Genomic DNA, 27,347 nt, shown 5'->3' on the forward strand with positions numbered 1-27,347 from the left:
TTTTGCACTTTAATGGCAGAGCTGGGGGGGTGAATCTGTTGTCTGTAATAAGCTAATTGCTACAAACTGTCTGCTAAGAAGTCCAACAATCTGCATAGCGGATGCTAACCTTTTTTTAGAAAAATGTTGGCTTAGACAGAAGTCAAAGGGAGCAGACAAAAAGTTGGTTAGAGAAATCCATACCTGAAGTCATATTGCTCTTCCAAGCATTTCAAATAAGCTCTTGCACTAAACCTAAATGACACATGGCCAGGGGGATGCTCTTTTAGCTGCCAGAATATGGTCGGAAAGTGCAATCACACTGTATTAAAGCCAAACACTGACATGAACGACATTCTAGCTTCTTCCTTCATGTCGCTATGTTCTTAAGTCATTTGCTTATTTTGATTTTAAGCTATTGGTATACAGATGGTGCACGTTTATTTCTACTTATAAGCAACCATCATTAATACCCTCACATACTTCCATCTGTCTTCTCTACTTCCAATACCCATCTTCCTATGTCAACAGACCAACACTTCATCTTGTTCTATAGCAGAAGCCAGCTGTGCTACTGGACTCAGTTGTGGTGAGGGCTAACCCAGATCTGCAGTCACTAGCACAGTGCTATTCCTGCCATGAGAATAGTTGGGTGCATTTAGTACGAGGCAAACACATTTTCATCTACACCATAAACTGTGAAATGACTGCCAGGGTTGTTAAAAATAAGCAAAATAAATGAGGAGAGCAGAAGAAAGAGGCAAATGTTGAGAAAGGTACACCAAAACAGCAAAGACTGGAACAACCCCACATAAATATGCCTTCTTTATTTTTCCCCTCTAAAAAGTTATGGCTGTAAGCCGGACACATTTTTAGCTACCTAGTATATAACCATTTGTGAAAAAGAAGGAATAATTTATTAAATGTATCACAACAGAATCAGGAGTACTTTAAATGTTGGGGGGGGGGGCTGCTGTACATGTTAAAATATTGAAGTAAATAAGCACTTTTTAGTTATATGACAGACTGTATCAAGATAAGGAAGGTTGGATAAAAGTAAGTTTAAGTTAATGGAATGTGATCTTGGGCTGATTTGGCGAAGGTGTTTTAAGAGTGTATGCCTTTGTTTTGAAAAGAGTGGATGTTTGGATTGATAACCTTGACTTCAGCTATGGAGAGTTTTAAAACAAACAGGCTCGAAAGATATGATAAAATAATGAGTTTCTTGAATCTGCAGTTATTAGCTTTTTTTCCCATTAGCAAATGCTCTCAGTGGGAGACGATGTCTGCAGCTCAAGGCAGTTGGTCAGGAAAAACTCAATACATTGGGTTCTAAATGATATGTACAAAAATTCTTGCAAATTTTTTAACTTTTTTTTTTTAATTGCTGACAAGCTGTGTGCAGGTATAAGTAAGTAATCTTGAGAGTGGAGCGCACTCTGCTGAGAGAAATGTAAGGTTTAAAAGTGCATTGGCAAGCAGTTTAGCAAGAAATAAATACAGTCTGAAACTGAGGGAAGTGAATCAGAAATAGTAGCTTCCCAGCAGCCATCATACTTTTCATTTAACAGAAGGAGTGCACAATTCAGTTTTATTTAAATGTAGCAAATTCACTTTTTCTTATGGCCAAAAGTTAATGCTATCTTGAAAGCATGAACTATTTTTTTTTCACATCTAGGAGGGGAATACACATGAGAAAAATACAGACACCAATTAGTGTAAAAGAGGACACAAGCTATACTATACACTTCAGCATGGGTAACCTTAATTTTAGATTAGGTTATAACCCATAGGTACATCTGTCAATTGGGGAAAATGTCCCTATCTGGAGAGTTAAGCTTCATTTGTTTAATATGTTCATAATTGTGTGTGTTTGTTCTAAGTTAATACGGGACGGGTTGAGAAAATGTATTTAACTTTTTGTTTGAGGGCTTTAATTAGAGCCAAATGACTTGAAAATTGACATAGGTTCAAATGTAGATGAGAACAACAATTGTATAAAAGATCAGGCTGACAACATTGTGTGCATGTAAGACAAAAGATGGAAATACACATTCAAAAGAACTGCTGTGTATAACGGGTGGAGCAATAGCTTTGTATCATAATAGCTACTCTATCCATATTATCTTGGAAAGGGAATGGCTTTACAGGTATTGACTAAAAGAAAGAGTACTAAAGTACATTAAGAAATGTACAGTGCAAATTGCAATGTTGAGAGAGAGAGATGCATTTGGTTAGAAACAAGCATGTGGATTTGACAAACAAGGGATTTCCGGATGGATATTCAGCAGAATACTGCAGACAAAGGAAAAGGGGAATGCTTATACGAATTGCTAGAGGGGCTCCAATAGTGACAGAAGAGGGAAAAAAGGCAATGATGAAAGGCATGTGACAGGGTACTGGTGAGGGAAGAGGATTATGCTGGCATGTATTTAAATTAACTCAAACACTGCTATTATGGAGCATATGAAAATGTTGGGAGAAATAATCCACTTTCAGCAGGGAATATTATTTATAGATGGGGACTGGAACTTGACTTGTAATGGTGAGGACTTATCAGTAGATTTCTAAAGAAATTTATGAAAATATTTGTTATAAAAAATATGAATTCAGTAGCAAGAACTCAAAATTCGCATATTATTCCTATAGGTACGATAATTGGGCTAGACTGGATAGAAATTATTTTTACAGAAGCATTTAACTGAAAGATTCAACATACATTCAATAATATTTTCAGATTATTCATCAATAAAAAATTAAGATACACAGGGTAGTGAATTTTAAAGGAGACACTGGTGTTTTCCTACTTACCTGTTAAAAAGAGAGGAATTTAAGGAATGAGTGACAGAAATTATTTGAGAATTACTAGAGAAAACAGAAATTTCTTCAGAAGGAAAAGCTAGTGAGTGGGATCAAATGAAAATGGAGATTAAAAACAAGGAAGAAATAAAAGAGAAAGATATATGGTTATGAAGTAATAGGAACTATTTAGAAGGGCTGACAAAGGGTAAAGTACTGCAGATTAAGAGGCATCTCACAAATTAATAAGAACGCTTAGGAGAAAATAAGGGAGTATCTGGACAGCATGAGTTTAGAAAGACTGCTGATAAACAACCATTACTGATATGCCCAGAGCACTGCGGTGGTGGTGCTGCGGTAGCATTGTCGCCTCACAGTAAGCCGTTGTCCTGTTCGATTCTCAGCTAGAGCATCTTGTGTGGAGACATGTGTGAATGGGTGTACCTTCGTTGAAGGTTGTGCATCAGGGCTGGCAACTCGGCATGTAAAAATCTACTGCCAATCATTAGCGGACCGGAGTTCAGCTGTGGCGACCCCTAACCGGGAAAAGCCGAAAGACACAACAACTGATATGTCCAGAGCACAAAAAAACTTTAGCACAAAGACTTACACAGCAGAAATTAGAAAGGGTTGACACCAAACTTAGGGAGCCTATAATAAGAAAGATAACCATCAATCCTATAGGTGTATTAGAGATATTTTGGAAATTTTATAAAAAAATATAAAAAGCAGAGGAATGCGGAAACAAAGAAAAAGATCAAATGGAAATATTTATTTAGACAATTATGCCAACGTTAGAGGAAGATGAGGCTCAACAACTAATCATGGGGATAGGAGGAGAAGAGTTAAAAACAGTGATATGGTCAGTATACGGTAAAGTCTCTAACAGCAGATGTTACTTCTGTGGAAGTTTGGAAGTGATAAAGATCTGAAAGGTTTTATTTACTTATTATTAGAAGGCAAAGAAAAAAGCATCTTGGAAGGAACCTGTGGTGGCTGTATTTGTCTTGTGCACACACAATAACATTTAGATAGTTCATACTTCCATGACCTATGTTATGGCAACACTCAGAGCACTAGGAGATAATAGTTGCGTTTTGTTATTCTTACCCATTATTTTCAAACTGCAAAGTGCTGTCAGCTAACACTGGTGTCCCACAAGTCAGCAGTATTTTAGTATGTTACAAACACATACTGATGCCATTGTTTCAGATATCGTATTCAGAGTTTTTGCAGTTTGTAAAATACTCTTTCCTTTTCACAGGTTCATTCTCTGAGAAGTTCTCATTAGGCTTCCTAGCACATTTGTGGCGCCCAACTGGATATGGATCAGAGAGGCCTGAACAGTCCTGAGAGGTAAATTCATCTCTGAAACAGAGGACTTCCAAGGTCCCTGCTAGTGCAAGTCCTAACGTCTAAGACTGTTGAGAACCCAAATCGATCATCTGTCTTCAGATCTGGTATAACTCACTCATCTCTCTCTCTTGTGGGGTATACCTTAGATCATGTATCCTTCGGGTATGGCTCTGGATGTTCACTCATTTTTGGTCCTGGCACTGATCATCCATCTCTCTCTCTGCTATAACTCAATCATCATCTACGCAGTTGGTACTACACCTCTTCTTTAGTCAGCACTTCAGATATAGACTACATGCCACCTCCATGTATTCCCTCACACATTAATACCCTGCTCCACAGATCATATGGGCTAGTTTATACATGGCAGCCCTAAAGAAACACGATAAAACAAAACACAGTGAAAAACTTCTGCCTGACCTCAGAGCCACACACTCAAACTGCTTGCTCTGTACTGCTTTTGAATATGTTTTCAATAGCTGCAATCCTTACTTTAGGTTTTGGTAAATAAGAAGCATTTCTAGTACTGAATCAGAGGTCAGGTGCACTGCATGAATATGCTAAAACTAATTCATCTGCTTTAAGCTACAGTGACATGTGGATGGGGCTCATAATGTTGACAGCTTTCTTTGCTGGATAAACCTTTCTGATAAGTCATAATAGGAAGTTTGTGTGAAGCATTTTATGCACTTCAGCTTTACAAATATTTTAAACCATTCCAATATAAAATGTAACATGAGCTACCTGAAAAACCTTTTCTGGCAGCCCTGCCCCTGTGATCATTGTTCACTGTACTTCAACAATCTTGACTCATGTCGTTGATTCCATCCATGCAAACAGCCTTTGGCCATTTAGTGTGTGTGACCAGAGCAATCAAGAACAGAGCGAATCTACTGCTGTGCAGAATCAGTACATATATATGCCAAAATGGCAGTGATATCCATTCCCCAGGATGTGGAGTTATCTGTGTGGTCATGTACATTGGACAATATTGGTGTCCTAGGTTTTTTAACAAGCACTCAATTTGCTTGTCAATTACGGAATATTACACAAAGCTAAAAGCCAAAGTCATTTCCATTGTGTATTTTTCACTTTAGTTACTTCAATGGACCTATACTTATTATGTTTAAGAAACTAGTGTTTCTGTTTACTGCCCACTCACTTCCTGATTCCATGCCATCCAGCCCTGTCTTCTGATGATGTACGGGGGGAGGATGCAGTTTGTAGTGGGTTGGCATGTTTTCTGTAGTCTGCAGCAGATTTTATTACAAAGTAACCAGAATGCAGCACAATCAGTTACTCAGTCAGACAATAAATCGAAAAATAAATCCAGCTATATTCATGTGAAAGTAACAAACACAAGATGGAACAGGGTAAGCTGTACAGTACTTGGCATACAGTGTAATAAACTAGATGTAAAACTAATATATCATTGCCATGGGGAGGGGGAGTGCACTCCCACACTCAGACCACTTGTATATACCAACCCCAAGATCACTACATCTTAGGAGATAGAGAAATCTTGATCTATTGGTGTAAATTCCATTTCTGCACATTAGTGAGCATGTGAGACTGTCAGCTACTAGTGTGTCAGAAACAAACTTGCCACCTTCGCCAATACCTTGGCAAAGATTCTAAACAATAAAGAAAGCCCAAATAACACTTCACTAGAAGTGGTGCTGAACCAGGAGATTCTATTGTGTGGAGCCCAAATACTAATGTGCCAGAAGGCATTCATCATAGTAGCAACACTAGCTATGGTAGCAGGGTGACCACCCAGAACTAAATGTACAGGATATGTTGGTTGAAGTTGTTCAACTCAACAAATGAACAGAAGTCATCCATCTCCTTTGAGATCAAGCAGACATGAGATTGAAAATCTTCAACCATTCTCTGATACCAGGAACATCCCTATAGCCTGCTACGTAGTAAAGTCTGGGCCAGTCCCAACAGCCTTCCTGCAAAGAGCAGGTCTGCCAAAAGAGCTCCTCCTCTCCATGGCAGTCCAAAACCACAGTCAGGCCTGGGGCTAATCAACTATCATTCATCTTCTTTGGAGACGTAGCCAGCAGTGGAGACGGCAGCACAATATCTCAGAAAGGCCTTCCTAAGATGCTGAGGATGTCTCTTCCTGAAGCTGGTCAGGCATGCAGGAGGAAAAATTGCAGGTAGCGGAACAAGGTCACAGAGATCTTCCATTAAGATGATGTCCCGCTTCCTCCATGCCTGAAAAGTAGTTCCCTCAGATAATGGACATCCAGAATTTTATTCCCAAGATTCTATTTAAGAGACAGCAACTTCAGCCATGCATCCTGTGCAGGCAGACACCTGAGATCACAGCAAGGCTAAACAAGCAGCAACAAAGTCAAAAATTGTAGTAAAGCACATGATGTTCCACTGCAGAAGCTAAAGAGAATATATCCTACAAATTCTCCCTCAGCCCGGGCTCAGGGAGATCACAGAGCTTACTCAGCACTTTGCAAACGAAGTAGGCCAAAAGTGGAGCAGGTAAGATGGAAGATTTGTGGGCTCTAAGTCTCAAACTGGCAGAGGAGTGCACTGTCTTCCCACACCTGCCCAGAGATCCAGACTCATTTTCAGGCAGCCAACTGGAAAAATTCTATACCTTATGAGGCATATGTTAGGCTAAAAAGATCACAAGAGGGTCAGGAAAGGGATACTTAAGTTTGTTTGCTTTATCAGGTCACTTTTAAGCAGTATAATCCTTTCCTTAGGCTGAATATGCACAATCAAGAACACTCCAGGTTGCTCTAATGGCATCCAAAGTGACAGTCTGCAGAATCAGGATGCCCAAGGCTCCATATACCTTTTGCCCAGACACTCCACAAGGAATTTCTAATGGAAGGGAACAATTTTTAAAGGACAGGCAATTGGATAGAGGGTAAGGGAGTACCATGACCTCTTTCTTCCGATAAGCCCACCTCAGGTTCTGGTGATGGACCATCTGTATACAGATAAGGCAGTCCACCTAGTGTTCTACTACCCATGGGTGTGGGGTCTTGCAGGAGTAAGGATGGCAAGGCCTAGTAAGAGAACAGTAAGCGATGACAGATTGTATGCTAGTGAACTGCAGCATGGGATGGAGAAGGGTCAGTGCTGGGTGTGGCATGGGCTTTAAACCAAAATCCCTAACGGTGCAATCTTGCAACTGTGACTCATGGTCCAACCGGACACACAGCTGACTGATGTCCATAATGAATCAACCAATTTAACAAACTTATCAAACCAGACTTGAAGCCCTGAATAGAACATGATTTCAATTTTACAAGGTGTCTTCTACATTGCAGCCATCTCTTTTAATTGTAAATTGTTAAACAACTGCTAGGTAGTACCATAACTGATACCAGTGTACAAAATATCCAATGGAAATTTAAAATGTGAAATAAATTTTTAATGTGTACAAAATAGTTTAATTTTAAACATTCAGAATATTTTACTAGCTTATTGAAGCTATGTACTAAAAATAGTTACATGTAATGATGTCTACAGTAATCAACAGAGAAATTCTACACAGTCCAATCAAATGGAAAAAAAAAACAAAAGAAACAGCTGAGAACTTTACACTTACCAACCAGGATAACATTTTCAAATTTTCGCTCCAGACTTTCTGCAACTTCTAATGCTTTCTTTAGACACTGTCTGATAGAAAAGAAAATACAGCACTGTAATCTTCTAGACATATACTTGATAAACTAGAAAATTACAAAGCAGAAATTATAAAGTTCTGCCTACCGTTATAAAGTCATACTATCACCATTCTGCCGACTTCCAGACAATTAAAGACATTCACTCTACAAAAAAGGCATTCTATAGGACTACACAGAAAATATAGTCATACCTATATAAAATATGTAGAAAGTATATAGAAGTTTGTTAAAGCTTCTTTGTATTTTGAATTCAGAGTAAAAACAGTATGCCATTATGTTAAAACATAAAAGAAATAAGGAATCAGAATAAAATATTTTAGGTACTGGAATTTGTGCATGTGCAGTTTTATACATTTGTAGCTGTCTGTCTATCCATGGTGTGTGTGTGTGTGTGTGTGTGTGTGTGTGTGTGTGTGTGTGTGTGTGTGTGTGTGCATTTCCATATATCGAAACAGAAAAACATGGATTGGCAACTGATCAAATACAACTGGCCAGTTAGCAGCCTACCAAAAAAGCATAGTATTGTTCTTGATAGGGGACAAGCCTCCCTGTACCCCCATGCACACCATGCTAACTACATATACCAAAAATTAGATTGCACTACAGGGGGAAAGTGCAAATTCTCCAATCCCCGCTGTACTGAGATCCCACACAGAGAAAAAGCCAGTAAGTTCAATAAGCTGATTTCAGATCAGCTATACTGTTTTTTTCCCTGTGAGTGTGTGTATATCTATACATACACACACAAAACCAGCATCTATCATATCCTTTTGTCACCATACATTTTCGCAACCCAATTCACTGGCAGATGCATTCTGATAGTGCAGCATGCATCTTCATACTAAACAGATCAAAAATGTAAAATACAGCTCATATTTGCAAATCAAACTCACACTACACTTTGGCTAACAAAACATATTAAACTATATGGTTTACTTGGGAGGCTTCGACTCCAACACTCCACACGCCTTAACTTAATATAAAATAACTCATAGGTTCATAGGAGGGTACTAGGCTATTGGCCCTAGGGCCTACATAAGCCTAGCCAAAAATGTACCCTGGCTTTCGCCACCCAAGAAAATTATTTTCCTGTGCCCCTGTCGAGCAGAGCCACAGAAGTGATCCCCAGGGTGAATTTCCCATCTCCCATTCAATCATCAAGATTTTCTTGAAGAGCGCTAATGAAGAGCTTTGTTTGACATAGATAGGTAGTCTGTTCCACAGTATGGGAAGTCTCTGGGACAGGAATCTATCCCTCCAGCAAGTTCTGTTTATTGTGATGATAAGGTTTAGGCCCCTAGAGCTTGTAGCTCGGAGGGATTGTGATTTCTTTAAGTGGAGCATGTCCAACACCTCTGGGTTTGACATAGCTTTGTATGTTAGGCAGAGATCGCCTCTGAGTAGGCGATATGCGACAGAGTAAAGCTGGAGTTTTTTGAGACGGTCTGCGTAGGGCATCTGTTTGAGGCCAGTAATCCTCTTTGTGAGGTATTTCTGTGGCCTTTCCAGTTGTTGTAGATGCCTTGTGAGGTACATACCAAAAGGAGCGTTGTACTCTATAATGGGTCTAATGAGTGATGAGTAGAGTGGAACAATGACCTCTTTTTTTTCTGGATGAGAAACCTTTTGTGATGAGGTGAGCCACGTAGAAGGATTTCCTGACCACTGTGGTGATGTGATTATCAAAGGAGAGACTACTGTCCACTTGAGTCCCAAGGTCTCATCACATTTTCGGCGTTAAGTAGACTACCAGCTATGTGGTAGTTCATGGGTACAGAGTTTTTACCAAAGGGGATGACAATACACTTTTTGGCATTGAGCGTCAGTCCATGGCTTTGACACCAGGCATCTGTCTCAGTGAGGCCCTTTTGTAGTATGTCCACATTGTTAAGAGTTTCGATTATGGCTCCTAGTTTGCAGTCATCTGCAAACTTTGTTAGCCAAAGACCTTCTGTGTTAGCCTGTACTTCAGAGAAGTAGTTACCACACAGGAGAGGACCCAGGACTGAACCCTATGGTACTCCACTTGTCACTGGTCTGAAGTCGGATTTGGAGTCTGCTACTTTCACAGTGTGGGTTCTGTCTGTGAGCCAGTTGGCAACCCATCTTGTGGCATAGGAATTTATACCTAGTTTAGTGAGCTTATCTATAATTCCAGAGTGGGGGATGGTGTTAAAAGCCTTGGCGAGATCTAGATAAGCTGTGTGAACCACCTTAACCTCATCTATGGCTTTGGTGATTGCTTCAAAGAAGTCAATCAGGTTTAGGAGACATGATCTGCCTTTTACAAATCCGAACTGGGTAGGGTATAGTGTTTGGGGATTACCAATGTCTTTGTTTATGAGTTCCATGATGATACGTTCCATGGCCTTGCAGACCAGACTCGTCAGGCTAATGGGGCGGTAGTTCCCGGGGTCCGTCGTGGCTCCCCCTTTGTGGAGTGGGATAACCGCCGCGGTGCACCATTCAGTAGGCACAAAGCCTGAGGTGAGGCTATGACTGAACATGGTACTTAGGTAGGGTGCCAGTTCATTCTGTAGTTCGTGTAGAACGCATCCTGGGGTATTGTCAGGTCTCATGGATGCTGTGTTCTTGTCTTTGGAGAGTGTGTTTTTTTACCTGTGCAGCCGTGATTACAGGAACTTTACATTCTTCTGGTATAGAGATGGGCCCTCTAGGGGGTTTGAGGGGGGTAAAGTTAGCACTGAACCTATCTGCCAGGATGTTGGCAATATCAGTTGGTTCTGTATATTTAGTGCCATTGTGCTGTAACTCAGAGCAGATCTGAGTGTTGCCATTGAGATTCTTGACATAGCTATAGAGTGCTTTGTGGTTGTCTTTAGAGTCAGTGGCAATTTTGTTTTCGTAACTAGCTTTGGAGGATTTTATGAGGGATCTCAGCTTCTTACTGAGGTTGACCAGGGTGTTCCTCCAGTCATAGGATTTTACTCTTTTTTGCAACAGTTTCTTTCTTCTGTTGTAGAGTTTGTTTATGGCAGAGGACCACCAGATCGGCTTCCTTTTTTTGGAGGATAGCATCTTGGTTCGATTAGGGATAGCATGATCCATGCATTTGTGTAAGTGCTTATAAAGTGCATTTGTGTAGGATTCAGCAGTCGTAACTCTACTGTCCGTCTGCATGGGTGTCATGAAGTTTACCATTTCTGTCATAAGAAGTGTGAAGTTGGCTTTGGAGAAGTTTTTTACGGTGGTTTCCCTAATTGGGGGTGGGGGCGGGATGTGGATGTCTAGGTTGATTAGCTTGTGGTCGGATCTGACCAACGAGGAATTGACCTCTGGTGTGGAACACCGGTTATAAATGTTGATAATGAACAGGTCTAGGATACTACTGCTCCTGGTGGGGGTGTGAATAAGTTGATCCAAGGCGTTGGAATTTCTGAATACCAAAAAACATTGAGCAAAAGAGTTGGTACATGAGTAGTTTTCCCAGTTAATGGTGGGGTAGTTGAAATCGCCCATTATTAGGGTGTTAGTTGTACCCTAATACTTTCCAGTGTATCAAGAAATGAGGAGTGGGAATCGGACACGCCTCCACCTTTAGTGCTTCGTACTGGGTTAGGTGGCTGAAAGGTGTGGTATGAATTACAGCCTGGTAATACAGGGGTGCTCTCTGGAGCTTTGAACCAGGTCTCTGTCACTGCACAGATGTCGATGTTCTCCATTTTAAGAAGTGCCTCAAGTGAGTACATTTTGAGGTTTAGACTTCTAGCATTGAGTAGCATTACCCTCAGATTTTGCTTGCTTGTACCTGTTACGGTGATGAATTTGTCATTTGAACCTTGCCTAAAAAAGACACTATAGGGGTGGCAAGAGCCTTAGCCAGTATCCAGAATCCCAATGGCGACAGGTGCAAGCCATCTTTGGCAAAGCATCATGGTCTGTCGATCATGTCGTCCCAGGCAGACAAATACTGGATCCCCTTAGAATGACACCAGAAGCTTAGCCAATTGTTGAAGTCAATCATTTTATCCTTGTACTGTGGCATCATTCTGGGTGATAGCAGGATGCTACTCAGGGCCAGGGTCATACCTGCCTGGGCTACAAAATCGGAGAGCTCCTCCATGTCCCTTTTCATGTAGTCCAGGGAGGTACGTCTCAGGTCATTCACACTAACATGGACAATGACAGTGTCATATTTGTACTTGTTGTAGAGTGACCTGAGTGCATGCATTATGTGGCGGATCCTGGCACCTGACAGGCAGCTGACAGTAACTTTCTCCTTGTTTAGCCTGGTGAGTAGAACATCAGTGTGCCTGACTATAGAGTCACCTATGACTACAGTATTGGGTACGTTGTTATGCCTGATGGGCTGTGGTTGAGTGGCACACTGAGTTTGTGGGCTATGTGTCATTTGGGTTGTGTTGGGGGGTGGAGTTTGCTTGCATTTCTGCTTTGGAGGTCCCTGATGCTTGGGCAGGTTTTTATTGAGGGACTCCACGAATGTAGGTGTGTGTTTTGTGTTTATATGTGTGTGTTTTGGTGGTGTAGGTTTTGAGGGACTATGTGATGAGTGTGGTGTGGTGGTGCAAGTGTTTACCTTCTCCTCTTGACTATCTAGTCCAGTCTTGGGTGAAGAGAGCTTTGCTTCCAGTTTGGCAATATAAGTGCATCTCTCACGAGTTGTAGTGTTGGGTGGTAGGAGGAGAGGGTTGTCTGTGTACATGAGGCAATTGCTGCACTGCCCCAAGATGCCCAGATTCATCAGGTAGACAGGAGAAATCACCGGAAGCTGACCCTTAGACATGCCTGGATAGGTGCTTTCCTCCAGACAAGTGCGGAAAGTTGAGTGCTGTAGTAATTTGTAACTTATTTAGTGCTTACAACGAGTTCTGAACAAGTGTTGAGTTCAAAGAAACAGATTTGAGTGCTGAAACTAGAAAACTGGCTAGTTCTAAGAAACAAAATTAAGCTAGAAGGCTTCCCTCCAAAACAGAAAGGCTTGGGGGCTCAGACGCCTACAAACAGTCTAGACCACTTACAGGAAAGGCAGGAAACAAGCTTAAAAATTTTTTTTCTTTTTCTTTACCAGATGCTCTCTTTGTACACAGTAGGAGTGCCTGAAATCAGAATATGATCTCACTGCACTCAGTTGAGTGAGCAAATGAGATGGACCCAGAAGGAGTATCCAAACACAAACTTACAAGAGGGGTGGGCGGTTTCAAAGCCACCAAGATAAACACCAAAACAAAAACAGGGAGGGTGGGGAACTAACTGACAAAACAGAGTCAAAACTTCCAGTTCAGTTAATATTCAATGTAACACAAATAACTCAATTTAAATGCCGTATTATTTGAAAAATGTGCAGATAAAAGGTACTTAAATTCTCTTATACGTCCAGTTGAATACAAACAGTCAAACCACCATGTGAAACACCTGCATTTATGCTACAGTCACAAATCTGTGAGTTGACTACAGAATGACTACAACACAAATTGGTGAACACAGCGTTCCACAAATCACGCAACAAAATCTACACGCAATTAAAGTAGTTCTTGACAAAATGAACTGCAATTATTTGTGCGTGGGTGTCAAGGAAGACTCCCTGTCAGAAGCGCAAGATCAGATAGAATGAACTTTAACACTTTGAAAATTAAACTGCAATTTAAACAAATAACATGTAATTCTGACATACAGTGTTAGGACCTTTAAAATGTTTTTGCATGGGAAATAAAGTACAGGATTGTTTCTCCCCACATCTCTTCTACATACATATAGAAACTCTGAGAAAAGTGTATCATCATGTTACTTGGATAATACGAGATACTGCAATATCAGATTTAGTATGTATCCTCCCACATTTGCACTAACAGTTTGGCATCCTCAGGATCACAAAACCAGTCTCCAGGCATCTACTTACACATGCATATGTGTAACACTTACCGATGTAGCACACATCACTGTAGCCTTTAAGTATTACCTGCTTATTTAAACTTTAAAGTAAAAATATGAAAAAACAACTAACCCAATCAGAGTCAAGAGTTCCACATCGCCATCCATTGTAATATGTATACTGGAATTTCAAATGGCATCCAAGCTATGCTTCAGTAAAAAAAAGACCTCAATAACAAAAAGTTGTACCACTGAAATGGATGGGAATGTTTTTGTTACCGCACTGTATACAGACTAAATTTTAGCTGAGATCAAACAATGTCTCCTGTGCAAAGATAAGTCTGGAGTCAATGCCACCAAGTGGACTGAAAAGTGAATATCAAATAAAACCTAGCTGGTAAAGGGTGGGTGGGAAACTCTGCACCAGCTGAAATGTTCAGCGAAGTACCACAGAGTTCCACGCTTGAACTACTATTTTACTGCATTTTTTCTGACACACAGGTAACAATATGAGAGCTTGACTCGATCTGCTTGCAGATGACTGCAAACTAGGAAACACTGTCTTCAGTGTTAGATGTGGTATCTCCCTAGCCTGAGGCAGACACAACCTAAAATAGTGAAAAGATAACAACTTGGTATCAAATATACAAAAATGGAGCACTGTCACTTTGGGAATCAGGTGGTCCTTTCCAGCTAAAACAGTAAGGCAGCACTTAGTTATAAAGTACAGTTGTACCATTAAAGATAAGGGGCTCTCCTTTAACAAACTCCTGCATTAATTGAACCCAGATGGTAGTAAGGGGAATCATCCAGGGAGGTCACAATTTCCCTGTACATCTCACTGTTCCATTCATAACAGTATAATGTCCCAATCTGTAGTGTTCTGATAAAACACCTGACTCGGCTAGAGATGGTGAAAAAATTCCCCAGTAAAAGGACTGATGGATTTCTTAGAGGTCTTCCAGTGTCACACTATCTAGTGAAGTTGTAAATGGCACTGTCTAGTAGGCCAATGATCAACAAGTCAACCTTCATAAGGCAGAAAACAAAAGTTGGATGTCAGAATCCTGGCCATTCACTCCAACTTAGAGATCACGCAGCCCTGGGAAAAATATATGCTCTTTTCTCAAAATGGTGTGTGACCACCAAGTAAGAATGATTAAAAAACGGCATCATGAAGAGACACGGGTTTCAATATGCTGTAGTTGTAGGGGGACCTACTTAAAAATTGTGTCTGTTTTTTTATTTTAAATTGGTCAAACTTTTAACATTTGACTTCTTGGCTTTGACTTTCTGAATCCTTTTTCACTGTCTGATAATTCTGATAGAAAAACTTTTTAAACATATCCAAACATGTCCTTCTTTCAGATGTCATCAGGTAATATACATTTCTTTAGTGTCTTTGTCAACCAGGCTGCAATTTTGTGTTTCTTTATTTATACTTCAACGCAGTCTAAAATGTATTCCTAGCTGTTTTGGTGTTGCTATCTAAAAAATCAAAAACATGATGCAGTTGTCATGAGAGCTGCATTGACTTATAAATGTTGTATGTCAAACAACATGGCAGAAAGAGTACAAAAGGCAAGTAAACTGCTTTGGGGCTGCTGGCCACAGGACTGGCATTGCTCTTACAAGGTTTTCTTTCTGTATTTCCCTGCAACTGAGTCTGCTACCAAACAGCATCCGCTCCTCCATCTAATTCCCCTCCCCCCTCGACAGAGTCTTTCAATTCAGGCTGTGGGTGGCTAAAAAAGAAGTTATACAACTCCAACATACTGACAAGCAAAGTGGCTACTGGTAACAGTGCTGTGAGGTTTCTGCAGACGACTAAGTTACTTTGCACCTATTACCATTTTACAGCTTGTCCTTCCAGAACTTCAACGGATATATATTTCAACTCCAAAATATGTACAGTTCTAATTAAAAGAAAAAAGTCACTGGTTCCCCATTTCAAAAAGCCAGCTCCTTCCTTGACATACACCTTGCTTATTAGCCCTCTTCAAAACTGTAGAGCAAACTACCCACTCAGAACTAAAGGAACATGTGATCGTGTGCATAGTTCATTCCAATTTCATTGTCACACAACACCTGACTTCAGAAATGGACAGGGGACAAAACAACCAATAATGTGGTATGAAGGACAAACAGAAAATTAGTAGTATCCAGCTTTTAGTCTTTTAATTTTGTTTGGGTCAGCAGATTATTAGAATATTTACTACAAGCTTTATAGGTGCATAGATCCTTACTAGGCTTATTGATATGTGAGGAGATTAAGCCTAGCCTTACATTCCCATGGTAGTTTTTAGACCTTATAGCTGGTATACAAATAACCCAGAGATGGGCAAAACAAGGATATGTTGGGGCATTTACATGCTGCCCCTATCCATGAGGGACAAGGGTGAATTTGCAGCTAGTCATCCATTCATCCAAATCACATTTGACTCAGGTAAGAGAGGTACTTTGCTTTTTGTGGAGTTCAAGATGGTTCCATAGAAGCAGGATTCTCTGTGATACATACCTATCCCTCCAGCATGTTCTATTTATGTTGCAGAAAAAATTAAGTTCCCTTGAGCAGCTATTTATGCTATCACTGGACTTGCGAATGTTTAACAGGTCTGAAAGGATAAGGTCTGCTCAGACTCTATACAGGCAGATTTCACCTCTCAGTCGCCTTTATGATACTGAAAAGAGGGACAAGGCTTTGAAATGGTTCATGATTTAGGTTCTTGATTTTTAGTGAGAAATCACTGTGGTAATTTCAGTTGTGGCAAGTGTTTAAACAAGTGCATACTGGAAAGGGGCATTACACTCTATGATCAGATAAGTACAGAGTGCCGTGCAATGATTATATCCCTGGACCCAGATTACTTAATTTTAGACACAAGTTGTGCAATAGATAAGGACTTCCTTGCAATAGTGGACACTTGGTGAAAAAAGGACAATCCATTGTTGACAGGTTCCCAAATCTCTGACTACAGGATTGATTTTCAAGGTTTTTTTGTGAACATGATATTTGTACAGGGAATCATGCTTGCCAAAAGATACACTTGTACATTTTTTGGCATTTAGTTTCAGTCCAAGGTTTTGACACCAGCTATTTGCTTGGGACAGGCCCTCTTGAAATATCATGGTGTCCTCTGGAGAGTTTATGATGTGGCACCAAGTTTCCAGTCATCTGTAAACCTTGTCAGCCACAAACATTTAACATTAGCATTAACCTCCAAGATGTAGATGCCAAAGAGAAGTGGACCAAGGACTAAAGCCTCTGATGCTTAACTACAGCCAATGACCTAAAAAAATGGAAGTTTAAGTAAATTCTGCCTGCAAGATGAAGAAAATACCTCTCTACTTCAGCTCCTATTAATTGCAGAATATTCCAAGTTTCTACACTTCAGCAGTGTCACCATGTTTGTGAACAGTGTGAAAATCTATGAGATTAACAAAAATCGGCACTACATAGACTTGACAAACTTACCCTCAGTTGCATTAACTTACAAATTGCAATTAGTAAGCATCAGACTGAATTTCCTGCTTCTGTGAGCTGAATGGCCACAGACAGCCTTCTTTTCAGTCCATCTAAAACACAAGACTATCTGAAATGGTAACAGGAAATGGAGAGGAGTAATCTGCTTCAGATTAAATTTCTACCCAGTTCAAATGCACTGTCTGCATCATAGGCTCTTACGCAATACTAGACTAGCTGCCATTTTAAGCCTAGTCAATTTCCCTTCCAATGTGAGAATCAAACTCTCTACCTTGTGTCTGTAAGGTAAACACCTTAACCATTATGCCAGTTCCCCAACCCTGTTGCCTCCTTATAGAGCATCAGAAAAAGGCACCAGAGAACTGTAACACTCACACAACCCTGCCTAGAAAGCTTTTGAGATATGCAGGTTCATTTCTAAACTCAGGTTCATAAGTAAGTACTAGGCTAACTGCCCTTGTGGATCTTTTTAAGCTTAGACAATTTCACTTTCAATGGTGAGAATCAAACCCTGTACTTTGTGACTATGAGGTAAACACCTTAACCATTATAATAACCCCCATCCTATAAGTCACAAGTTCTGCAATGAAAAGCACTAGTGCAGAGCCAATACACCAGACATTTAATGTGGCAGTCACTCGCAGAAAATCAAGTACACAGTTGTGCAATTACTGTAGAGTTTACATAATGCACAACTTAAACAGCCAAACTCTAATACTCAAAAGTAAATTAACACTCAAAGTAAATTAAAACACACATTTACAACTATATAACAGACAGATTTCATGCAACAGATTTTTGTTACCACTGCATGTAGCAAAGGTAATACAGTACTATGCAGAGATGATATTCTCACCTCCAGCTACTTCTGAAACAGGTCCTCTGAACCACTGTAATTGAAATGGTTAATAAAAATGAAATAATACATAAATAATGATTCAATTGCTGGAATGAATAATAAAATTACAAATTTACTAACCTAATGATTTCTAACCAGCTGGAGTTCTCTAATGAGGAAAACCACTTTACATCAGAGTCCCAAAAGTCAGTAGTGTTGTCTGTTAAAAATGAAAGAAAGAAAACAGATTCTGAGTTGTATGGCATGCCAGTTGCAAGAAACAAAAAAATAACTTTTAAAATATTTAAAAGGAAGCATGCTGTCCTTTCTTAAGTGTGTGGACTTTCAAATGCAACACATTTACACAACTTCTTCAAAAGAAGTTCTAAGAGTTTCCTTCTATTGAACAGAAAAGTTATATTCTGCATAAAGTATATTATGTGAGGACTTGCTGTAACAGAACATGATAAAGTCAACACTTTTCTGGTGCTTTTAAATTAGGAAAATACCACACTGAAATTGCATTTCCTATGTGTGTGTATGGGAGAGAACATTTATCTGATTTTATTTAAAGTGCATACTATTCATAACTTGACTTTGTCCTGTTCAGGCTACAGTTAAATAATCCGGCTGTTTTGTTGTTGCTAAGGTTCCACCCTACATTTTATGTGGGTTTAGCCACGCTCACAATTTGGAATGGGCGGCACAGTGGTGCAGTGGTTAACATTGTCACCTCACAGCAAGAGGTTCTCCGGTTCGATTCTCGGCTGGGGTGCCTTCTGTGTGGAGTTTGCATGTTCTCCCTGTGTTCGCGTGGGTTTCCTCCGGGTACTCCGGTTTCCTCCCACATTCCAAAGACATGCATCTGGAGCATTTCTCCCCGGGCCTCCGCTGAAAACAGGCTCTGTGGAACCTAGTCGGACATTCCCGGTCAACAAATGTTAAATAAAATAAATAAATAAATAAATAAAATCTGTGACCACAGTTTAACTATTCAGATCTTTTAATGCTGGAGTAGCAACTTCTTATTTCATTATGTCCATCCCGTGGTTACTTGTATCAACCATTCCATCTCTACAAGAGTATTAATGCTCAGTATTAATGAGTCCAGTGTTTTGCAGTATTGCAAAAAATGTTACTCTAATAATAATAAAGGAATAAAGCAGGGCACCCTTATTATTATGTCTGAGGTTTGGTGGCATATGTGGGTAAAGGGACAACAATAAACATAATGCAAGTGTTCTAATCAGAGTTCTTCCTTGCTAATTAATACTTCCCCCACCTCCACTACTAGTATCACAAACACGTTTAGAATCTGGTACCCATCTCCACTAAAATTAGAAAGACCAAGAGACACAAAACTAATCCTGCCTTCTAGTGGTCATCCATTTATCCATCCTGACAAATTACAGACACATAGAAATGTCCCTCCTCTTTTCATTTAGCACTATAATGGCTTTTCAAGTCCATTTAGGCCTTGTTCCAAGCATAATTCAAATCCAGGAATCTTTTTGTCCTACAATTATGGATTTAAGACATATTTTCTTAATGCCAACAGCCAAAACAAACAAAAAAAAAGGCTTCTCATGGAAAAATGTACTGTCCTTGAAAAATCAGATGTCACTGCCATCCCTCAAACAACAAAAAAAAAAAAAATGAAACCTCCCTTATTAGTTACACTGCCCACAAATTTAATGTATATTACTGTTAGGGTGTGGGTTGGGCCCTCCTCCAAGTAAAGAATTATGTTCAATCAAGCCTGATCATTAGGAATCTGATAGTTACTGAAAATTGCCCCAACTTGCTTATTGCTTAACGCCTCATGGAAGGTCACACTATGATGATGATAGGAGTATGCTTATATCCTTTCTCCTACCATCACTGCCAAAATACGAGGAATACTTACTTTGTTGAGGGACTGGAATCTAAACAGGCGACTCCCAAAATAAGTACCAGCTTCCACCATGTTTGAACCTTCACAAATTGTGAATTAACTTACTAGCCAAACCTCTCAGATCATTAACAATACCCTCCAAGAAGCAACTATTACTCAGGTCAAAAACATACATCCGAACTCTGATCTATCCCACCTCTCTAACGATCACTAGCAGTCTTATCGCACTCGTCCTTCACAAGTTCTGCCAGTCTATGTCAAAGGGAGCACGATCCCTCCAACCAAAGAAACCATTCGTCTTACTGAATTTGAGGCAATAAAGTGCAACATGGTTCTTCAGCAGAATGACATCAATATAACTAAAGCAACTTTCATTAATACCCTATTACTCAAGAAAAATCATTTTATGAAATGGTAAGAAGGCTAAGTGAATATAGATCCATGTGGCACTCTAGTTCCCTAAAATCCCACCATAAAGTAAAGCTAAAACAGGTATAAAAGGAAGCAAATTCAAGACCCCACTCATTCTGACATCTTCCTCCACAGAAAGAGCTGTAGAATATCTAGTAAAGTACATAAAATTACTTATCTGAAAAAACTAAACATACTATGCTGTCACCATAGGCTTTTCTGGAAGGTCATAAGGAATTTTCAGGCAGGCTAACAGCTAATGTCTTTTCAGCAATGTTGATCTGTCTCACTGGTCAAACATTAAAAAGCATGTATTTTCTGTATATGTTAGGTGGGTCTATAGTGAAGTACTAGCAGCAACTCATGTTACCAGTCCAAACAGTTTTCTTTATGCCCTTCTTAACTTTTATTTTAGCACTGCACTGAATGACAACAGTGCTAAATCTACAGTTTAAGTTAGAAATAGTATTGTTGTGTGAAAATTCACTATAATAATAGATTTTTCAGTAGGGTCACTGTTACAATACTACGCATTACATATAGGAATCAGCCACAAGCTGGCATTCACATGACCAACTAGACTCCTACAGCTTGGTTTATGCGAGGCTGCAGGTAGACATCCCCTCCACAAAATAATGCATACTTGTGTCCCAGATAAAAAGAAGGATGGATACACCATCTTCTGTTCTTCTTTTGCCAGAAAACCTCATGCATGTCATGTCCTGTGCACTGAAGAGCTAACCCTTAGTTACCAAAAAGTCTGAGTTACTTCTTGTGGTAACCTGCCATGAAGTGCTAGACTTTAGAGTGAGGGCCTGAAAGGGGCTGCCCTGAAGAGCTTTCAAACATCTACTGTTATTCTGAGTTTTCACACATATGTACTATGTACTTCATAGGACCACTACTGCAATACTGCTCATTATATACGTGAAACAGACTCCCATAGCTTTCCCCAAACCAAGGCGGCGTACCCGTATGGCTACCTTGAACAGACTCAGAAGATACCCTGCAGGACACCACTTGATTCTCACCTTTCCTCTGGGCCATATGTCCAGCTTACAGTGTTTGGAAAAAGTGTGGACCAACAACCAGGTAGCAGCCTCACAAGTGAACTGAGTTAAAAATCTGTCTAAAGTGGGCAGCTAAAGTGGAAGCTGCTCTGGTGGAATGCAGCTCTACATGCTCCTGCAGCAGTCTGCTGTTTTTCCTCACAAAAGAAGAAAATGCAGTCAGACACTTGGAAAACACCTGCTTTGTGAATGTTTATTCTCCTTATACTGTGCAAATACCACAGTCAACCAAAGTTTGAAAAGCCTTTGCACAATGGCAGCCGAACATCCAACAAATGCAGTATCCTTTTTCCTTTTTTTGAATACAGGATTTGTTCTGAGGCTGACTCCATCTTTCTCAAAAACAGTGAATGGTTGCTTTGCCATCACGGTTTGTAGTTCTGAAAGCCTTCATGCAGCAGTTATGGCTACCAAGATGATGGTCTTCCAAGACAAAAATTTAAGTGGTGCAAAAACTTCAGCCACAAAAGGCTCTGGGATCAACTGCTGAAGGAAAAAATGGGGTCCAATGCTAGAGGGAGAGTTGTTCTTGGTGGATGAATGTAGACCAGTCCTTTTAGGAACTGCTTGACCAACACATCAACCACCACAGGTAAGGCTAGTGGAAGTTGAGCAGATATATAGCAGAAAAATGAACCATAACTGATGAGTAAGATGGCCCTGCTCTAATGAGATCTGACAGATTAGAAGAACAAGGGACACTTCTGCTTAAGTAGGTCCTTGTTCCTCTTTTTTATTTTACAAGTACTGCAACAGTAACCTCACAAAGAATACAGATAAACTATTTTATGCAGAACTTTATCCTACATTCCTAAAATTGGTAGCATCTGACACTACAAAGCATCCAATACGGATTTATTTTATGCAGAACTTTATCCTACATTCCTAAAAGTGGTAGCATCTGACACTACAAAGCCTCCAATATGGCTTTACCACCTGATATTGACCTCTAGTATCATCCTGACCCCACCCAACCATACACCGACATTACCACTGTCCACTAGCCAAACTCTTAGAGAAAACTGTTAATCTCAATTTCTGGACTACTGTAACAAATATGACCCGAGTTCACACTTGCAAGCATGGGTATACAAAAGGTTTTGGCACTCATATTTACCAAAAGGGCCTGCTAACAGTATGGCATTTGCGGACTTAAAAGGGTCATTCAAAGTGCTTGATCACACACTTCTAACTGCATGAGACAAAATGTAGCAATTGGTAATAGGGCTAAAAAATTAACACAGAACACTCTCTCTCTCTCTCTCTCACAGAACCTAGCAATTTGCACAGACAGATGCATCTCTGATATAGGGGTGTAGTACTCTGGGATACTGCAAGTTTTGACTCCTGGCACTGCTCTCCTTACTTACAAATGTAATGACACTGGAATTGCCTGAATTGCAAATCACTCTGTATGAAAATACTTTGTTTATAGAGCTACATGTTTTCAGATACTGTATAAATAGATTAAAAAAAAGATTTCCAGGACTTACTGCTCAGCAAGTCAGTTACTATGCTATTTAGGATAAATCACAGGCTTAGGGGGCTTGTTTGGGCTGTACTTATAAACCGTCTGAAAAGCCCAATTACGGAGGTCCTGAAAATATCTTAGAAGTTGGCTCTATCGTACCCTTTCTTCTAAACCCCACACTAAATTGATGGTTAACAAGGTCATGAAGTAGCTCAAGTGCAATTATAAGCTAGTAAACTTCCTCACCCATGGGGCAAGAAGAGCCTCCTGATATCGAAATTAGGGCATGCATTGCCAAGAGTAGCAATGAGCTCATCTTTAAATACCTGGCTCCGGAAAATTACTGCAAACAAGCTGGATGTAGCAGGCCTAGACGATGCACATCTGCACCTCAGACAAGTCACACTTCTTTTTTGATGGTGAAAAGGGGCTATGCCCTGCTGAGGAAGGAATATTCTATAATGGGAAATTTCTGTTATGAAGAGTTTCAGTTGTGGTACCCTGCCCTTAGGTGCTAAGGTTAAAAGCAGCTAAAGACAAAGGGAGGTGTAAATATTTCTTTTGGAGCTTGCCCTTACCATATCATTGGGCTATCCCAGAAGGAAGGAAGGGAGCTTGAACTGCAACAGTGATCCGACTCAAACATGTACTGTCATAATGACCTTTGCGCACAACTATATGTTCTTTGCACGGATCACTGCTGTAGTAGAATTTCCAACATATGGGAAGCATTGTACAGATGCATCAGGAACCAAGAGGTGGAAAGGAAAATCTGTGAAGCCCCTTTAGATGAGCCATTGCAGGATATCAGTTCCAAACCCTGTCCTGCTCCTGTGTTTTACGTCTGGTCTGAAATTTCTTGAAAAAGTGCAGACAGAGAACACGGTAGCTGTCCAGCAACTAATATGCATGGAGACATTCCTAAAAAAGATAATTGTAGTGTACATGCCTTCAAATTCAGCTGCCCTTGAGGAGTCTTCCCAAAGGACACAAAAAAAAAATATGCAGTTAGCTGGCCACTTGGATAGTTTGCTTAGATACCGACCTGCCCTCCTTTCCTTGGTTGAAAGCCACTACTAAGCAATATGCCTAATGGAAGGAGTTGGTTGCATCAAAGTAATATTTAACTTCCCTGTACATGTTTAGAATGTACAAAATCATTTTCTTTTATTTTCAGGTTATGGTCTTGAAAGATATGTATTATCTGAACACTTGATATTAACTAATATTCTTACTCCAGACTGCATAAATTCTAATGGTTGTCCTTTAGTACTGACTTTTCTAGCTGCAGAGAGAAAAGTTATTACTCTGAATTGGAAAAAAAAAAGTCTGCACCAAACATCAATGTATAAAGTTGGTCACTGATGTGTGTCAAAGAGAAATTGCAGTTACTTTTGTGACATCCAAGAAGAAGACATCTAAGAAGATGATAAAGATTTTAAATAAATGGCAAAAACTAAATCAATTATTGAAGAATTACAGAAATTAGTCAATTTTGTTTTTAGTGAAAATTTATCTTATGACTCATCATATCTATTTGATATTAGCACAAAACTGTTGTATATATGTACAATGATTCTTTTTCTCGTCTTTTGATTATATTTGTGTTATTTATCACAATAAAATAACAATATTTAAGAAAAAAAGGAAAAACAAGGAGTAAATGAGCAGTAGGATTATGAGTGATTTCAGACACTACTTTTAGCATAAAAAAGGGTTTAATCTGAGACTGAATCCAAATTTTGGGAACAGTAATTCTGTGTTTTCCTGGCTGATGCCGTGGTCACCAAAACATCACCTTCCAAGATTGATGCCTGTGTGGGACTGATGCAGCTCGTTCATGAGTCCAAGGTCAGCTTCTCCAGAATAAATATGAAATCCTAAGATGATGGAAAACTTGTCACTGGTGACTGTAAAGTAAAGAACCTCCTTTGTGAATTGCTTTAAAGAACGAGTAGGAAATGTCCTGCTGAAAAGATATCTGGCAAACAGGAGAGAATGAGGGTTACACCAGCTAGTAATGGGTTGTAATTCCTCCGTTTGCACCAAATGGAAAATCTTTTCCACTTCTCCAAATAAGACTTCCATATATTAGTTTTTTTTGCTACCTTAATAATCTAGAGCACATACACAGAAAAACGAGGTGCTTGAGAGAAATAAGCCTCAAATTACCAACCTGCCAGCCAGCATCTCCTCAGATTCAGCTGCATAAAGTTACTGGACCTCTCAGTATGCAGGTTTAACTTCTGTAGTTGGAAGCATGACAGTTTTTTTGCTAGCTGCAACACCATAGAGAAACAGGGTTGTCTTGGTCAACATGGTGTTATTAGGGACATAGGGTTTTCCCCAATGTATTTTCTACATCACCCTTGGAATTAGAAGGGCAAGAAGGCATGTATACAAAAACAGCTTCTTCCACTGGTAGGACAATTCATCCACCTTCAGGTTCTGCTGCACTGGACACTCATTCAGTACTTGAGAAGCTGATGACTTTCTAGGGAAGTGAACAAATCAATGTCCAGAAGCATTTATCTGTCCATTAGGGACATGAATACCCCTTTGTTCAGTGCCCACTTGTGGCTACCCAAAAGGACTCTTCTCAGGTTGCTGGCAATACTGTTGAGGGGATGCTCTAAGGCCCCATGTCAACTTGCATAGCTTAATTCCCAGCTTGCATCACTAGTTTTCACAGGAAGTAGGAATAAGGTCCACCCTGTTTATGTACCACTTTACTGTAGTGCTCCATGTGGTAAGCACAAATATCCGGGCTTCTACAGCATTCTAAAAGTCTGAACAGCTAGGATAACTGCCAGCCTTTCATTCAGATTCTCCATTCCCCTATTCTGAAACACTGCAGGCTGTAATGTGAAAAAGACACCTCTAGCCCCAAACCCTTAGGGTATTTGTATGAATCCTAGAAGTGAGGGTCCATTGCAGCAGCTGTCGACAAGTTCAATTCAGGTGGTGCAAAAGGCAGACTTGCATTCTTTCATACCTGTTCTACCCAACAAATGTTCTTCTACTTGCACAGAAACATTAGAATTTTGTGCATGGGCTGCTTACTGCAAGTCATACCTCTCAACCGCTCTGCATTTCGTGCAGTGCTCTGACTTCACTTCCTGGATCTGCATACACTCCGCTGTACTGCTTTGATGTGAGGCAGCTCCAACTTCTTCTCTCTGATTGGGTTGATTTAAGAGCCAATCAGAGAGAGACAGAAAGACTTATGGAGTTTCTCATGGTCAAAATAGACCAGTAGGGTCTCTTTCTCTCACACTGTGAGGTCTTTTTTAAAATAAAAATGGTAGCACACAGTGCTACAGAGAAGACTTCTCTAGTCAGCCAGTGATGACCAAGTGACTGAAGAGGAACACTCCAGCTTATAATTTAAAGTATGTCACAGGAAGCCAAAAAGATGGGGTATCATATTAACAGAAGGAAAGCAGACTGTGCCAATGCCAGAGGAGATGCCAGGACAAACAAGACTGCCATTTACACATAAAGGTAAAAAGGAAAAACAAAAGAAATCAAAACAATACAAAAATACTGTGACACAGTACAAATGCCTCCTCAAACCTTTCCACACCCCCTCTTTTGTAACTCTTATAGGCCCTATCTTTGTCATATCAGTCTTACTCATATGTAGTTACACCAGCCTTCTCTGTTTGCCTTTTTTTTTTTTTTAAAGTTTTGCCCCCACTGCCTAATGATCATCTGCCCCCTCTTAGCCAGTAACCCATTTGATCCCCTGGAAGTCAGATGAGAAGTGCCATCATTTAAGTAGCCATCAGAGTAGTTTGACGTTTTCATTTTCCCTATCCCTTTTCAACATGTCCACTGACAGCCGAGTGGGGTAGAACATGCAATGGGCATCACTGCTGCAGTGCCCTCACTTCCACAAGAAATCGACACCAGCAGGACTACCCTGCCTACCCACCAGCAGCACCTCGCAGTAGTTTGTTCAGTCTCCACCAGGGAAAACAATCCACACTTGTGCTCCAAGCTTGTGTCCCCCTAGGATGGACCTGTCCATCCTTCTTCTCTTCACTGTCAAGCACTCAAGTCATTATTTAAAGTAGGGCCACCTAGGCTACCTTCACAACTTTGTCCCTCTACATTATCAGCTTGGGCTCTTTTTGCTATTTTGTGTCTCTTCTTCATCCCTTGTCCACAGAAATGAGTATCCTTTCCCAGACACAATTCCGCAGCTTGTTTGTTCTTTCTGTTAGCTTCCAGTCTCCTAGCTCATCCATGACCATGTCCTCCAACATAGCATAAGTCACCCTTAAAATCCCATGCCATTATTTTTCCCTTTATATTCTTACCCTTCTCCCAAACTCTAAACCATACTGTAGCATGATCACTATTGACTAACAGTGCCTTAATTTGAACACCCATGATGTCCATGGCATTGGTAAACATTTTTTATCATACAATCCTGAACCAGATGGCTGAACCTCTGACAGTCCAACATCAATCCCTCTCTATCCTGAAGCGTAGAATATCCCAGTCTTCACCTGGCAGAGT

At 40.1% G+C, this 27,347-nt stretch overlaps 1 protein-coding gene across 1 annotated transcript in view; it reads right to left on the minus strand.

The window, feature by feature from the left end:
• Window positions 1-27,347, minus strand: part of MTMR12 (myotubularin related protein 12) — a 1,177,010-nt gene that overhangs the window by 209,833 nt on the left and 939,830 nt on the right. Inside the window, exons 11-12 of the mRNA XM_044073440.1 lie at window positions 18,116-18,194; window positions 7,724-7,794 (exon numbers count right to left, since the gene is read on the minus strand). Coding sequence (XP_043929375.1) covers window positions 7,724-7,794; window positions 18,116-18,194 — 150 coding nt within the window. The remainder of the gene's footprint in view (window positions 1-7,723; window positions 7,795-18,115; window positions 18,195-27,347) is intronic.

This window comes from Protopterus annectens, chromosome 1.part1 (assembly GCF_019279795.1).
Source record: "Protopterus annectens isolate FY-2018-M chromosome 1.part1, PAN1.0, whole genome shotgun sequence".
Lineage (NCBI taxonomy): Eukaryota > Metazoa > Chordata > Ceratodontiformes > Protopteridae > Protopterus > Protopterus annectens.